This window comes from Giraffa tippelskirchi, chromosome 13 (assembly GCF_054371585.1).
Source record: "Giraffa tippelskirchi isolate mGirTip1 chromosome 13, T2T-mGirTip1v1.2.pri, whole genome shotgun sequence".
In the NCBI taxonomy this organism is placed as follows: Eukaryota; Metazoa; Chordata; class Mammalia; order Artiodactyla; family Giraffidae; genus Giraffa; species Giraffa tippelskirchi.
In genome coordinates, this window is record NC_137287.1 from 107,445,814 (window position 1) to 107,457,695 (window position 11,882).

Consider the following 11,882-nt stretch of genomic DNA (forward strand, 5'->3'; position numbering starts at 1 on the left):
TCTCCTTGGGGAACAGGCCGGGCGCCGGCTCTGGGGGAATGGTGGGGGTGGGGTCTGAGGGCTGGAGGCCCCCGGAGGTCCGGTGTCCTCGCTAGACAGGAAGCACCAGCCCAGACAGACCCCCCTCCCCCGGGCTGTCCAGGCCCCCCACTCACCCCCGTCGCCTCCCCCAGCCCACCATGGGGAAGGGCCTCGCAGCCTGGGGGGGTTCACCCGGGAACACCCCACCTCCCTGGCCCGTGGGTCGCGGCCAAATAAGGCCGGGCTCCCGCGGCCCCGCCCCTGCCCGCCGCCGCACATTCTTCTGCCTTGTAAGGCCCGGCGCCGCGCCCCGCCCCGCGCCCCCACCCCCGGGCCCAGACCCCACCGACGGCCCGCCGGCCCCAGCTCCGCAGCCACACCGCGCCAGCGCCTTCTCCGCACCAGGTGGGAGCCCCGCGGCCCGGGGGGTCTGGAGTGGGCGGTGTGACGGCCGCAGCTGGGACTTGAGGACGCAAGGGGGAGGCGGGGGTCGCAGGGTCTCTGGGCAGGGACAGATCGTGGCGCTGGGGCTGCGAGGCTGCTCCGTCCTACGAGGATTCGGGCGGCGGCTGGGCAGCAGGGAGACTGGACAGGCTCTGGGAACCAGTGGGCCTGCAGCGAGGGAAGACTGTCCAGGCCCTGCCCCTTCCCTGTGAAGTTAGAGATGCCGAGCCCTGGAGGGGCTTGGGGTCGCCAGCGTTCCCTGCTCTAGAGGACCCATCTGTGTCACAGATGGGAAACAGCCCTGCCAGGCTCCCCGCGGAGCATCCCTGACCCCTCCCCTATCTCCTGGGGCAGGAAAGAGGGATAGAGTCAGGGGTAACTTGTCTCCGCCATCACACCAATGCTGAGTGCCATCTCCGGAGCTTCCCTGCTCTGAGCCCGCTGCCCTCCTTGGCCTGCTGGGTCGGGAAGCTCAGCCAAGGGCCGTGGGGCTCATCCCCTGTACCTCCTGGCCTGACAAGGCCCTGGGCTGCAGGAAATGGTCCCCGCTCCTCCCCAGCCCTGCAGCTGCTCTGGCTACTTCAGGAAAGAGTCAGATAACTCCCCCTCAGAGGAGGCGAGACCAACAAGGCAGCTGGCACTGCCAGCTGTAGAGACCATGAGGTAATGGGGGACACAGGCTGTGTCTTTGCTGTTACAGTGGGGTTTCCGGGATCAGAAGTGGGGAGGTGGCACCTAGCTGTAGCAGGCCAAGGACCAGTTATATCTGATCCGTGGTGTCTAGGACCCCCAGGAGGAGGCAGCGATGGCTCCAGGTCTCAAGAGCTCAGCTTAGCTCTGACCCCAGTTCCTCAATCAAGCCTACAAATTGCCTCTGGTCACAACAGTGCCCCTCAACTGCCATCCGCCCACCAGGAAAGGCCACCCCCAGACCTAAGCCTAGCCCAGGGGTCCCAGCTTCCAGTCGGACTCTATCCCTCTTATGGAGGGATAGAACACACCAGTTCTTTTAACTGCGCAGTGGGGGCACCCCATTTTCCCCACCCTGCGAAGTACAGTGCTCCAAGCCCTGTCACAGCCCCTCAAGAGAAGAGGGTGGGGATGGGGTGGCCATGGAGACAGGGCGGCCAAGCCAGGATCAGAGCAGTGGGTGAGCTCTTGGCCACTCCTGCCCCGTCTGTCCTAGAACTGTACAGATGGGGGTAGCAGTGACTGATGGGGACCGTGACAGTCTCTGCTGGGCGTGGTGGACTTCTCCTCGGCTGCCTTCTGTGGGTGTCATGAGTTAAAGTTCCCAGAGACCCGACTCACGGAAGAACTGCTCCCTTTAAAGCACGCATACAGGGAGAGGGTGGCACTCCCTGCCCACGGCACCATCCCACCCCCACCCTTTCCCAAAAGGGAAAGGCTTTGTCTACCCACCTTGAACCACATGAGAAACACGGAGGGCCAGGTGTGTGGGTCCAGGGGGACAGTCTATAACTATAGGCAGTTGTGCCTGTGGGGAAAGGCTGGGGCTGGCCAGCGTCCCAGCTCAGGGTTTAAGATCTCAAAGGCCAAAGATCCAGAATGGCTTGAACAAGGTCATGGGATAAAGGCCTGGAAGACAGATCGAGGAGCAGTTAAGGCTTCTTGCAGATCCTCAACCACGAGACTCAGGACAGAGGAAAGAGGGGGCAGCAGTCCTGGGGCCCCACACTGCCCCAGAAGCACAGTCCCCAGAAGCCATGACAAGAGTTCAGGGAAAGAGCCTCAGTTTCCCCATCTGTACAGTGGGGTCAGTAGACTGGCTGCTGCTGCCTTCAAGGTCATTCATTAAACAAGCATCTATTAGTGCCACCATGGGCTTAGGTATAATTCAGGGTGCTTACACCAGCCCTGACTGACTGTGATGGAGAGAGACTTTTAAGTGCTTGCTATCAAAGCCAGGGTGGGGGAACTACTCCCCAAGGGCTATCTGAAGAACTGGGCTCAAGAAGGAAGGGTGTTCCAGGGGGAGAACCAAGAAGGAAAGTCTGGGGGTATCTGTGAGCAGCCAGAGGTCCAGCTGGGCAGGATCACAGCTGGCAAGAGGGATGGCAAGGCCAGTCAAGAGCAGGGTAGGAGAGGCTCAGAGGGCCTCCTTCTGTGCCAGGCCTGATAGGGGAGGGGGATGGCAGGAACCCTCAAGGGCTTCAGGGTGAACTACTGGGGTCTGCATGCAATGGGTGAAACTGGCTGGAGGTTCGGAGGCCAGGCCTAAACAGAGGTGACAGGAAGCTGGGATGCTCAGTCTGCGGGAGCTTTATGCTTCTATAAGCACTGAAGAGGGAGAACAAAGAGCAGGGCCCAAATCAGGTCTGTCCCCCACCCTAAGGGGCTGGTCAAGTGTGGACAGGTGGGGGGAAGGGAGGCTGCCCAGAGCACTGGCCTTCCACAACCTCCAGAGGGAGGGAGGAGAGGAGGAGGAACGTCAGGAATGCAGGGCCGCTGACCCGGCTCCTTCCTGCTGCTGGGGGCAGGGAGCCTCAGAGTCTCTCTCAAGGCTGCCCACCTTGTCACTGGGAGAGAGATGGATGGTGTGAATGCTCTTGAGGATTAAGGGAGATAAAGCACGGAAATGGTTGGCACCGAACCCAATCCTAAGTGTCTACTCAAACCATGACAGCAAAAATAGCTTCCTCTGGGCCAGGCACCATGCCAGGGGCTTTTCGGGCACAAGTCAATGGATCCTTTTGGCTGGGCACTCCTATCCCATTCCAGATGAGGAAACACTTCAGAGAGGTAGAGGAAGTTGTTTCAGATCATGTCACAGGGCCAACGCTGGCTGCTTCTGTGATGAGCCGGGTGGCAGGAGCCCCTAGCCTATAGGAGCATGAAGGCCAGGCCCAGGTACCAACAGCTGAGTGGGGTGGGGGTAGGCCAGAAGCTTCTCTGGCCCAGGGTCACTGGCTCTCCCATCTGTACCCTCTGCCTACAGGAAAGCCCCACACACCTGCAGCCAAGATGTCCAGTAAACGGGCCAAGGCCAAGACCACCAAGAAGCGGCCACAGAGGGCCACGTCCAATGTGTTTGCGATGTTTGACCAGTCCCAGATCCAGGAGTTTAAAGAGGCCTTCAATATGATCGACCAGAACCGAGACGGCTTCATCGACAAGGAGGACCTGCATGACATGCTGGCCTCAATGGGTGAGCAGAGGCAGGGCTGGGGGCTCTGAGTGGGCCCACGAGGGCTGCAGCTGGAGCAGGCGGTGGGGTGGCTCAGCCCTCTGGGAACACTTCCTGTGTACTGACTGAGGTGCCCATCTTGGAGAGGAGCTGCCATCTCTTTCTCCATTTAACAGATAGGGAAACTGAGGCACAGAGCAGTTCTGTACTGGACTTGAACCCAGACAGGCCCACTCCTGCCTCAGGCAGATCTGTGGTTTCAACTGCCTGGTACCACTTCATTGAAGGAAAAGGATGAGCAACTACAAAACTGCACAGACTTTCTACTGTACAGATGGGGAAACTGAGGCCTAGAGTGGAGGCCAGAGCACCTCCTTGCTCCCTCAGAGGTCACCTGTGTCAGACTCTTGAGAGGCGGACTCCCGTGACTTCCCCAGACTCAGAATCTCAGAGCTGAAAGGCCTCAGGAATCTAGCACCTTGCACCATTGCTCAGATGGGGAAACTGAGGCCCAGAGGCCAGGCTTCCAAACACCAAGGTGGTCTGCCTCCACATCCCTCCCCGTGCACTGGCCACAGACACCACCCCCCCACCACCAGTCCCAGTCCCTGGCACCCCCTCCATCCACGTGAAAGCATCTGGGTCAGACACTGGCTGGGTGGTGGTCTCGGGTAGCAGAGGAGGCAGCCTATGGCAGACAGGCCTGAGTCAGTCCCTGGCATCGCCCCTCACTGGGCAGCTCCATTCTGGCCCGTGGCCCTTGTGTGTATCCCAGGGGGTGTGGTGAGAGAAGCAAACGACCTAGAGGGACAAGGAGGGCAGACACTGGACACTGTCCCCACCCTCAACGCCACACCTCTCCCAGCTTCAGGCCAGACTCACCTGGAGGCTCCTCCCTGGGGAGGTCAGGGGCAGGAAGGAAGACTGAGGCCTGGGCAAGAGAGGAGCTGTGTGTCCTGCTGTCACAGCTCTTCAGGCACCAGCCATCCCACGGGGACACAGCAGAGTGTGGGGCTCAGAGGAGACAGGGACACAAAGACTCCTTCCCATTTAGGAGGTAGAACCGGGCTTCCCAGGTGGCGCAGCGGTCAAGAATCCGCCTGCCAATGCAGGAGACGCAGGTTCGGTCCCTGAGTCGGGAAGATCCCCTGGAGTAGGAAAGGACAACCCGCTCCAGTGTTTTCTTGCCTCCATGGACAGAGGAGCCTGGTGGGCTACAGTCCATGGGATCGCAAAGAGTCGGATGCGACTAAGCAACTGAGCACACACACCTGGGCTCTCAACCCCAGAGACTAGACTGGATGTCTGCCCAGAAAAACCCCCACTCCTGTTTGCAGCTCATGTCAGTGGAGCCACAGATCAGTCAGGGCCTCTGGTTAAGAACATCACCCTCTGGGAATTCTCCGACACTCCAGTGGTTAGGGCTCCGTGCTTCCCCTGCAAGGAGCGTGAGTTTGATCCCTGATAGGGGAACTAAGATTTTGTGGGTTGCATGACGCAGCCGAAAACAAGAATCAGTATCACCATCCTCAGGTTTAAAAACAAGAGCAGCAAAAAATCGCTTCCCTGGTGGCTCAGATGGTAAAAACAAGAGCAGCAAACAATAAAACAGTAATAACAAGTGGCAGCTCTGCAGGTATTATCTTAAATCTCAAAGCAATACTATTACGTAGATGTGATTATCATTCTCACTTTATAAATGAGGAAACAGAGGCTCAGAGAGCTTAAGTAGCTACAAGGTCAAGGTCAAGTCACACAGCTACAAAGTGGCAGAGCTGAGATTTGAACCCAGCAGCTGATTTGAGTCCATAGGGCTGGGCCAATCATTGCTCTGTGCGTTTTACAGCCATTGCCTTCCTCATTTTCACAGTTCTCCTCAGGGACTGGGGAAGCAGGCACAGAGCTGGGATTCAGATCTTAGCCTGTGTGGCACCAAAGCTCACTGGTTTAACTACTTTCGAAACTGGTGCCTGGGGTCTGGCTGCCTGGCTTCAAATGCTGGCTCCATTCCTCACTCGCTGTGTGATAGAGGACCAGTCACCTCACCTCTGAGCCTCAGGTCCCACGTCGGTGAAGGGGGTGAGAAGGCTGAGGGAGTGACACGTAAGGCCCTAAGGCACATGGAGCGCCAAAGGCAGGAGCAGTCAGCAGATGGAGGCTCTTAACACCTCAGACAGACCTGAGGCGGATACCCAGACCCCAGACCCGAGGCGGAAACTGGTCGAGGCCACCAGAGCAGTGGGCAGTGACTATCAGTGGGACGGAGCAGTCAGAGCCGGCGGTCCCAGAGAGATGCTTTACAGGTTACTAAGTTGACGAGTCAGCTCTAGTTTACCAACACTAGGGCTTCCCTGGTGGCTGAGATGGTACCTGCAATGCAGGACACATGGGTTCGATCCCTGGGTTGGGAAGATCCCCTGGAGAAGGGCATGGCTATTCACTCCAGTATTCTTGCCTGGAAAATTCCATGGACAGAGGAGCCAGGTGGACTACAGTCCATGAGGTCACCGAGTCAGACATGACTGAGTGACTATCCTTTCACACAGGTAAGAACCCCACGGACGAGTACCTGGAGGGCATGATGAGCGAAGCCCCGGGGCCTATCAACTTCACCATGTTCCTCACCATGTTTGGGGAGAAGCTGAACGGCACAGACCCCGAGGACGTGATCCGCAACGCCTTTGCCTGCTTCGATGAGGAGGCCTCAGGTCAGCAGCTTTGGGACAGAGGCCTGGATGGGGCTGGGGCCGCGCACCTCGCCCAGGCACCCCGCGTACGCAAGTGGGACCCGGCCACGATGGCACCTCAGGGTCCCCCTCTGCCCCTAAAGGCCAGGACAGAGATCACCTGTCCACCGGTTTCTGCCACCAGAACGATTAAAACTGCTTCCTTGTTTTTCCTCCCCAAAGGCTAAACTGAAACAGCCCACATCCCCCAAGCCTTCCCACTTCTTCGCTCTCCTGTTGGCCCAACGCACTGGCTTCTGCTTTTGACCCTTCCAGGAACCAAACCATTTCAGGCCCGCGGGCCAACAGGTTACAGAAACCAGCGCCCCCGACCCTCAGGTCCCCCAAAGGGCTTCTCAGCCACCGCGGCTCTCTCCCAGGGACAGGCCTGCGGGATGCCGCCGGCAGTAGTCGCGTCAGCGGTTTCTCAGGGGCCACAAGTGCACCACAGGCCTAAGCACGTTCAGAACCTTTTCCTGACTGCGTCACAGCCCCCTGAGTAGGTTGGCATATTTTCCTCCCCATTTTCCAGATCAAACAGGCAAAGAAAGGTTAAGTAACTTGCCCAAGGTCACACAGCTAGAAAAAAAAAGAGGAGATCAGCATTCAGACGCAGGCAGTGGAGCTCTGGGGCACACGTTCTTCAAGCAGCACAGTCAGCACCCCCAGAGCCCCAGGCAGGGCCCCCCACCCCCACAGAAACACCTCGCAGACAGCCCCACTGTGCAACTGCTCCCACTGGGCCCTGGCGACCTCGGACTGAACAGACACCAGGGCTGTCTTCCCCCGGCCCCCCACCCTCCAGCTACAAGGTCTGTGAGCCCCGGTGGGGGCCCCAGGTAGGGGGTGTGAGGTGTGTCTCAAGGCCCTGCGGCCCCCCCCCCGCCCCCAGGTTTCATCCATGAGGACCACCTTCGGGAGCTGCTCACCACCATGGGCGACCGCTTCACAGACGAGGAGGTGGACGAGATGTACCGAGAGGCGCCCATTGATAAGAAAGGCAACTTCAACTACGTGGAGTTCACCCGCATCCTCAAACACGGCGCCAAGGACAAGGACGACTAGGCCAGCCCCGCGCCCCCGCCCAGGCCCCTGTCCCAGTCACCTGCTCCCACACACACTGTCGGCACCGGCTCTGTGCCCATGAGCCCAGAGCCCCCTCTCAGAGGACTCTCCCTCTGAGGGGTTGGGGGCCCAGCTCCGAGTGAAGGAAACAGGCTGAGAGCACCGTACCAGGCCAGGGGCATAGCCAACGGGAGGCTGGTGACCCTTCGAGGAAACCCCATGTTCTTGGGAGCTGGGCCAGGGGGCTGGACCGGGAGGCCCCGAGGGGAGGCCCCTAGGAGAGCCCCGGCCTCGGCTGCTGCCTGCCCACTTCTGGCTGCTCCCCGCAGGAAGGGCCCCATGTCCTGGTCTGGGACACCACTCCACTCACACCCCCATGCAAGCCCTTCCCCAGCCACTGCTGCAAACACACGAATCTCACCGAGGTCCCCTCTCAGAGGACAGGGTGCCACTCCCCTCCCCTGCACCCTGCCTGGCCACGAGAACACACCCCACCCCACCGGGAGTGTGCTCCCGGAAGACGCAAGAGGGCGGACGTTCGTCTCGGGGAGGCAAAGCCTCTAATAGAAGGTTGAGCACTGCTTTGGGTGTGTATGTCTGTGGTTGGGGTGAAATAAAGGCGCCCTGAGGCCCCAAACACCTCCCACCCTCTCCTTCCCCAGTGGCTGCCCCTCCACCCCCGACCCCCAGCCCAAGGAAGGCTCAGCTGAGACCAGACCAGCGGTGGGGAGCAGGCACTCCTGGGAGGGAGCGGGCAGAGTGGGGAGGACCCACCACAGCACATCCCAGTGGGGGTTCTGGGGTTCTGGGGCTCTGAGAGGGCAGGGGTCAAGGTCACAGCCTTCAGGACTAGAGCTGGGTCTCCAGGGTCCCCTCAATGCTCCTGGGAAGCCAGGTGGTCCTAGAAGAGCAGGGAGACTTTGGGAGCTGTGAGGAGGGTTCATCCTCTTCGCTGGGGGATGGAGATGAGAAAGAATGGATTCCCTGCAGGCAGCTACCAGGTGTGCTCTGGGTGTGCCCTCCGCCGCTGGAGGGTTGGTTTTGCCACGTGACCAGCAGCACAGCAAGCCACAGCTTTTCACATCCCAAGAGACTGGCAGGACTGGGATCCCTGTTACAGTTGACAGTGGGGACACTGAATACGGTGCCTGGAGCCTAAGGGGAAGGGAAATACTGGTTGAATGAACAGAGTCAACAGGGACAGGGACCGCCTGAGGTCACCCAGTGGATCTGGGGCAGAGGGAAAGCTGGTCCCTGTTCGGGCCAGGACTGGACACATCCCATCTGAACCCAGCAGTGAGTAGGTGCTAGACCCAGCTTGGGTCAAAGGTGTGAGGTCAGGGCCAAAGGCGCGCTGAGCACTCGGGACCCTGCACTGGCCCAGGAAGCTGAACCTCCCCCAGGCCACTGCCCCAACATAGGTGCCCAGCCCTTTCCAGCAGAAAGCCATGAAAGCCCTCCTCTTGCCTCCAAACCGAGCCCCACAAATCCCTGAGGTCAACTTTAGATGGAGCCAGCCCCAAACGAGTTCCAAAAGGGTCCAAATGCTCCCCAGACTCAGTGCCAACCACACCAAACCCTTGACTCTGACCCCAAATTGTGGGCCCTGAGCAACCCTCACCCCAACCTGATACTGAGCTTGGCCACCCACCCACTGTGACCAATTCCCAGGACTCCCAGAGCACTGGCCACGCATGCCGGACACCAGGGTCCAGGTCTCGGCAGAGCCACCATGGTACCAAAGGCCTTCCTGGAAGAAGGCAGGGACGTGGGGTCAGGAACAAACCTCCTTGGTCTCAACCCCCAGTTGTGTCACAAGCCTCCTCCCCACTCCACCCCAGAGAGAAAGATTCACACCCAGGGATGGCAGGATGGAACCAGTGCAGCCTCACTGGTTTCAGAGCTGGCCGGGGGCTGAAGGAACCCAGGTGATGGGAAGGGCAGGACCAGGAGGAAGTTGCAGAAAGCGCTAAGGAAGAGAGTACTGCAAGGAATGGAGACAATCTGAACAAAAGTCCGGGAACAGGAATGCATGTGGCACAGGCGTAGGACCCAGGAGGAAGATAATTTTCACTCGTTAATTTATTACCATCTCACAGCAGCCTTTTAGAAAAGCAGCAACAGCAGCTAATGTTTTATTTCTTACAGGCAACATTTAGAGGTAATAGCGAAGGACCCCGAAAGTTTCAATGTCTGGCACAAAACTCAGAAGAGATACACACGCATGCACACAAAGACCAGTGGATCTAAATGATGAAGACTGAATGTTTCTGTAAGGCTAAAGAAACTGTAAGCAAAGTTAAAACCAAGGGCAGAGGGGGAGAAAATATTTGTAGCATGATTAATTTTTTTTTTAAGTTAATGACACTATCCTATAAAAAGAGCTTCAATCATTCAATAAGAAAAAGGGAATTCCCTGGTGGTCCAATGGTTAGGACTCCTAAGCATGTTTACTACCAGGACCATGGTTCAATCCCTCATCAGGGAACTAAGATCCCTACAAGACAAAAAAAAAAAAAAAGACATGTCAGTAGGAAAAAATGGGCAAATAACATGAAAAAAAATCTCAGAAGAAATAAACACTTAATAAACATGTTTTATTTTATTGGCTGCATTTCAGTTCCCCGACCCATGTCCTCGGCAGTGAAAGCAGAGTCCTAATCACTGGAATGCCAAGGAATTCCCTAAAACTCATTTTTTAATTTTAGTTTTTGTCTTATACCAGACTTTAGTTGATTTACAATGTTGTGTTAGTAAAACTCATTTTTTAGAAAGGGTGAATTTTTACTGTATTAAAATGAAACAAGGAATTAATATCTAAAATATAAAAGAAAAAGTTGTAGAACCTAATAGACAAATGAGCAAAGTGTATAAACAGGAGACTCACAAAAGGGGAATTTTAACCAACAAGAACAATCTTATTGTTCAACCTCACTGGTGTTCAGAAAGCAAAAACAAGAGACCATTTTATACTCGTCAGATTGCCAATCAGAGACACAGATAATACCAAACACTGGCGAAGATGGAGAGGAGGGGGAATCCCCATACGCTGGCTGATGGGGGACAGACTGGTCCCCCCCGCAGGACAGCACCTGCCAGCATTTGTGAACAAGTGAAGGCCCTCTGGCTCAGAAACCCCACAGCTACAGACATCTCCCAGAGAGACTGGGGGCAAGCCCAGAGGGGCAGGACACCATGTCCACTGCCCCAGCACAGATAGCAGCAGGGCCTTGGAGAGAAGCCCCATACCTGTCACAAGGAGAAGGAATAAGAAATGCGACAGACGCATGCTGTGGAATATGACGCAGCATTCTCATGCAATGAATCAATGTTCTTGCATGAACACAGACAGTTATTAAAAACAATGGGGGAGCTCCCTGGTGGCCTAGTGGTTAGGAGTTGGCCCTTTCACTGTTGTGGCCCAGGTTCAATCCCTGGTTGCGGGGAGGAAAAAACAATGTGTGAGGTGGGGAAAGGAGGAACAGAATGAGTGCTAGCACCTAATAACGTAAATGTAATTTTTAAACGTGCATAAGATTTTAAAACCAGCATAAGGGAACTTCCCTGGCTATCCACTGGTTAAGAAACTTGCCAACGCAAGGGACACGCGTTTGATCCCTGGTTTGGAAAGATTCCACATGCCAAAGGCAACTAAGCCCGAGCACAACTACTGAGCCTGCATTCTAGAGCTTTCGAGCGTAGAGCCCATGCTCTGCAACAAGAGAAGCCACCACAATGAGAAGCCTGCACACCGCAATGAAGAGTAGTCCCCACTCGCCGCAAGGAGAGAAAGCCTACACACAGCAACAAAGACCCAGCACAGCCAAAAATTTTTTTAATTAAAAAAAAAAAATTCATATAATTATTCACATGCCCGCCCCCACTTTATAGATGAGGTCTAGGGGATCCAAGGTCACTGCGAAGAACCAAGGCTCAGACTAGAGGTTAAGTTAGTTAGCCTATTATTACTGTATTTATTAGCTTATAAGATACAAAAGATGCACCCCAATTTTACATGGAAAGCTTTGGAGAAATAATTTGAGGTCACAGGTAATACAATGGAATAATAAAGAGAACAAAATTAGGTTGCAATCCTGGTTCTGCGATTTATTAACGGCATGAACTTGAGCATGTTATCTATCCTCTCTAAGGCTCAGTTTCTCTACTATCAAATGGGGATAACAGGGACTTCCTTGGCGGTCTAGTGGTTAAGACTGAGCTCCCAATGCAGCAGGCGCGGGTTCTATTCCTGGTTGAGAAACTAAAAATCCCGCATACCTTGCACCGTGGCCAAAAAAAGTGGGATAATTATATGCACCTCATAGAGTCGTTATGAGGATTAAATAAACTTATAGTTATACATAGAACAGTGCCTGGTACACAGCAAGTGCTACTTTTACGTTATTACATAAAATGAATCTTAAAATACCATAACATGAATCTTAAAAACACCATAAAATGAATCTGAAAATACATGC

At 55.7% G+C, this 11,882-nt stretch overlaps 1 protein-coding gene across 1 annotated transcript; it reads left to right on the forward strand.

Annotated features, from left to right (window-relative positions):
* Positions 1-368: 368 nt before the first annotated feature.
* On the forward strand, positions 369-8,041 carry MYL9 (myosin light chain 9). Its single transcript, XM_081560140.1, has 4 exons — positions 369-426; positions 3,425-3,634; positions 6,160-6,321; positions 7,232-8,041. The coding sequence occupies exons 2-4, from the start codon at positions 3,451-3,453 to the stop codon at positions 7,402-7,404; spliced, it is 519 nt and encodes a 172-aa protein (XP_081416266.1). The 5' UTR covers positions 369-426; positions 3,425-3,450; the 3' UTR covers positions 7,405-8,041.
* Positions 8,042-11,882: the final 3,841 nt, after the last annotated feature.